Consider the following 3,983-nt stretch of genomic DNA (forward strand, 5'->3'; position numbering starts at 1 on the left):
GCACTTTGTTAGCCCAGCAGCTCCCACAGAGCTGTGGGAGTTCTGGGTGTGGTTGGTAGCCCTATCCATCCTGATTAGGTTGCATGCTGTGTGCACACAGGGCCTGTAATGATTGTCAGATTAATTACAGTAGGTCAGTCATTGCCACCGTGAAGCATTGCAGCAGGTTGCCATCAAAACATCACGACCTGCCAAAGCACTATTTTGCAGAACAACCCACAATAACAATGACCCATTGATGAAGTGGGTTATTGCAGAGCAACAAATACCTGACAGGCATTATCTTTTTTGAAGTCAGGGGCCACATACCTTCGCCTAGCCCACAGCAAATGGGAATTAATGTGAATTAGCTCAGCACTTGCTGAAACAGAGCTGAAAGCTTTTACGCCAACAGGAAACATCTCGTATACTCTCAGGCTCCCAGTGAGGAACGGGTGAGTGGTAAGAAGCACTTATGTTCTTACCTGTGGCCACCAGCAGCCCAGGAGCCGTGTCTTTGCTGGAAATGCTTCCTGAAGTATACGGATTCTCTGAGAGTTGCAGATGTAAGTGCAATGAGCAAAAGGGCTGTTGACAGGAAACGAAGAAAAGGCAGAAGCTTTAATATGCAACAAGTTAAATATCAGAGGAACCCTTGGCAACTGCACACAGATGCTCTGATCCTTCTGAAAATGACCCCTCTGCTCTTAGCACTGCTACAAATAGCAGCATATGTTCATTTTCTGAATAAGCACTATAAAAGTAGCTGAGAGCAAGAAAAACAGGCACACTGCATTACAACGTCTGCATTTGTTTTAACCAACAATCTGATCTAGAGCACTTTTTCCCAGAAACTTTCTTATTCTGACTTAAGTTCCATAAAAAAAGGTCAAGAAAGGTGGTCAGAATTTTCCCTTAAAATCTATGAAGCTATAGAAAAAGAAATCTACTTAATTCAATTAACACTCAACAGGTCTAGAGAAAAAACACAGGGAGAAAGATTGACCAGTGCAACTTCAGAGAAATACACAGGGGCTGTTCACTGAAATGTTGTTGAATTATGGCAGTAAGCCCAATCCTAAGTTCTCGTCTGTAAACTGTGCCCCCATTTCGGAACACCTGGACTCTGCAGTTCTTTGGCTGGCAAGAATCCCTCCTACCCAGTTTCACTGGATGTTTTGTTAACCCAGTGACTCAAATAAGCAGCTCTGAAGGAGTCAATTGTGCTTTGGAAAAGGTCTGCCACTCACCAGCTGGCAAACTACAGGATCCCCTCTTAGATCTGTGTCCGGTGCCTGCAGCAAACGCCAGTCTCTGCCCTTGTTGTAGGTAATGAAAGTCTTGATTTGGTCATCTATCTTCCTGTTAGCCAGGAATATGCCTTTGATCCCTGCTACCTAGGAAAAATGGAGAGAGATGAAAAAATACATCGGAAGAACAGGCCAAAAGTAAGGCCCATCTGAGCACTCTTAGGAGTGGAAGGTCTCTGAAAAAGCAATAAAGTCATCTCAATCCAGCCTTAGAAGACTGTGAATGGCATTACAAGTACATCTTAATGATGCCTGCACAGCTGAAAGGCCTCGTGCAGTCTCTCTCTCTGGAAGAAAAAGACGAGGATGTTCACAGAGCAAATCCCTGGGAAACAGCCCACTTCTGGATTTCCTTGAGCGCTTGCAGACAGGCTGATGATGGGCTTGGAGGTACAGCATGCACTGTGTCACACATGGGCTCTGTGAGCCTGGGGATGTGGTTCGCCCTACTCCCTCCCCAGATTGCCATAACACGGGAGAAAGCAGGTCACATCAGAAGCAGTGTGGGATCTTTTTGAGTTAGTCTTTTTTTTTCCTTTTACACGAAAGATGGAAGTCCTGAATATGCTGAAACACTGATGTTTTGCAAACTTGATTTCTTCACTTTCCTTCCAGTCCCAAATTCTGTCAAAATCAACCCAGTTGTTCCAAATGTTATGATTTTTGTCAGCAGAACCCATTCCAGCAGAATATGTGCCTGTCAAAATGTCCCGAAGAAGGTTTTCTGTTGAGTCTGCTCTCTGTTGCACAGCTGTGAAAGTGAGACAGGAAGAAGGAACTTGCTGCAAACCTGCAAGTTGTGGCAACAGCCAGGATGCAAATCCTTCTACTCTAAAGCCCCCTGAGTGACACTGCCCTTTGAAGGACTCTGTGAAAATCTCTATCAGCATTTAACAGTAAAGGGTCTATGATACACAGCTGGGGAATAGAGAGTTTGCCAAGGAATGGGAGATGATGCATATTTATTTCAGCTGGTTCATCACAATAAAGAAATACACCTTTTTTCAGAGGCAAGAAAATGTATTTAACTAGGTGAAAACAAAATGGAAAGCCTGTCCTTCATACTGATCCATGCATTATTTTTGAGTTTTCTCTCATTGCCTTAAACTACCTGGATTTTTATAAACAAATCGATGGTCTTGTTAAATGGGCATTATTCTGGCTGAAATAAGTAAATGTATAATCCTAGCTTCTATTTGTAACTGCAAACACATTTCTCCATGTAACAGTAGAACTTTCCCAAGTCAGCTTGCAACCTTTACTATTAGTATTATCAATTAGTTGTTTGTTGCTGGCAAAGCACTGAGCCCTGAACCTCAGCAGATCTTCCATCCAGTAAGTTATTACACACCAAAACCAGAATGCTCTGAAAAAAACCAGGAACTGGAACAACTGTTCTGAATGGACTGCTGTTGGCCAAGGCTGAAAGGCCTGGCAGAAGAGTGAGAATGGAAGATGATTCAGGATAGAAGTTATCCAGCTGTTATCTCTGGGTAAATGGCACCTATAAACTTTTGTTTATAATTCATAAGCTGCTCAGGGTTCACAAAGGCGGAATCCATATTCCCTACCTGCAAGCAGGCGTCTTTAGCTGTTCAAGGGGAAAAACAGTATTTTGAGTCCTTCTCTAGACATCCACATTAGGATGAGAGGGATAATGGTTTTCCCTTTTGGAAATGCCACATAGCTAACCAGTCATTGACTTGAAAGCAACCAGCTGTCACACCTGTAGCAGAATGCACTGCACCTATTCCCACATGCGTCGGCTCAGCATCAAATCCAGTAAATGCCTCTGGGCTGAACCCAAAACAAATGAAGATCCTGGAAGGCTGGTAAGAGATTTACACTCGTTTGAAGTAGCGAGCAGTTGCTGTTCTTTGTAGGGTGACCTTTACTACATACCTCATAAAGGTCAATGATGATATTCCCCTCCAGTCCTCGACTGCTTTTCACGTTTTCCAAGGCCAGGGTGAAGTACACCCCTCGGGTGTCGGAGATATACAGATTGTACGTGTCGTTCTGGTTCCACTCTTGAACAGCTGCAAACACCTGATTCTCATCTGTGCTGATAATATGCATGTCCTGTTAAAAGAAGACAAAAGGCCTATTAGTGAGGATCTCTGTATTTCTTTGCCCTTTGGGACATGTAGTAATTACCGTGACTTATGAAAGAATGGAGATGGAGCATGAATTATAGGTATGTTAAACAATTTTCTCTTAGAGCAAGCCAATAAATTACCACCATTGTGACTTTTCTGCATTTCATTTTTTTAATGATCACCAGCTGGGCGAAGGATTTTTGCTCTCTTCATTTTTGGTAGCTTCAAGGAATTTCATCCAGTTTCATTTTTTATTTATAAATTTGAAAGGCAGTTTTATCACTCATGGAAGATTCACAGCCTTGGAGCCTGGAGTCCTCATAGTCACTAAGCGTCAAATACCAGGCTAAAGGCAGTGACAATTTCCATCCACATGCTGAACTAACGGGCTTGTGCTTCCAACTGGCAAAGAACCAGTTTAAAAAACTTGGGAGTTTACATTTATTTGAAGCTGAGGTATAGGGATCAGTTTGAGCTAATGCTGGTAGTGATTTTTAATAATATACTTTTCTATTGAGAGTTTGTCTGAGATCTATTATCCCACTATATAAAGGCTATCAAATAATCCACCCACTAACCTTGGTTGGATTCCTGC

The 3,983-nt window shown here is 42.6% G+C and overlaps 1 protein-coding gene across 1 annotated transcript in view; it reads right to left on the minus strand.

Moving 5' to 3' along the window:
• Positions 1-464: 464 nt before the first annotated feature.
• The window catches only part of LOC104074140 (VPS10 domain-containing receptor SorCS3-like), a gene marked incomplete at both ends in the record, with an annotated part of 95,989 nt that continues 92,470 nt past the window's right edge, over positions 465-3,983 (minus strand). The window contains 3 exons of the mRNA XM_009574166.1: positions 465-567; positions 1,230-1,376; positions 3,192-3,371. Coding sequence (XP_009572461.1) covers positions 465-567; positions 1,230-1,376; positions 3,192-3,371 — 430 coding nt within the window. The remainder of the gene's footprint in view (positions 568-1,229; positions 1,377-3,191; positions 3,372-3,983) is intronic.

Source organism: Fulmarus glacialis, unplaced genomic scaffold (assembly GCF_000690835.1).
Source record: "Fulmarus glacialis isolate BGI_N327 unplaced genomic scaffold, ASM69083v1 scaffold4133, whole genome shotgun sequence".
Taxonomy (NCBI): domain Eukaryota; kingdom Metazoa; phylum Chordata; class Aves; order Procellariiformes; family Procellariidae; genus Fulmarus; species Fulmarus glacialis.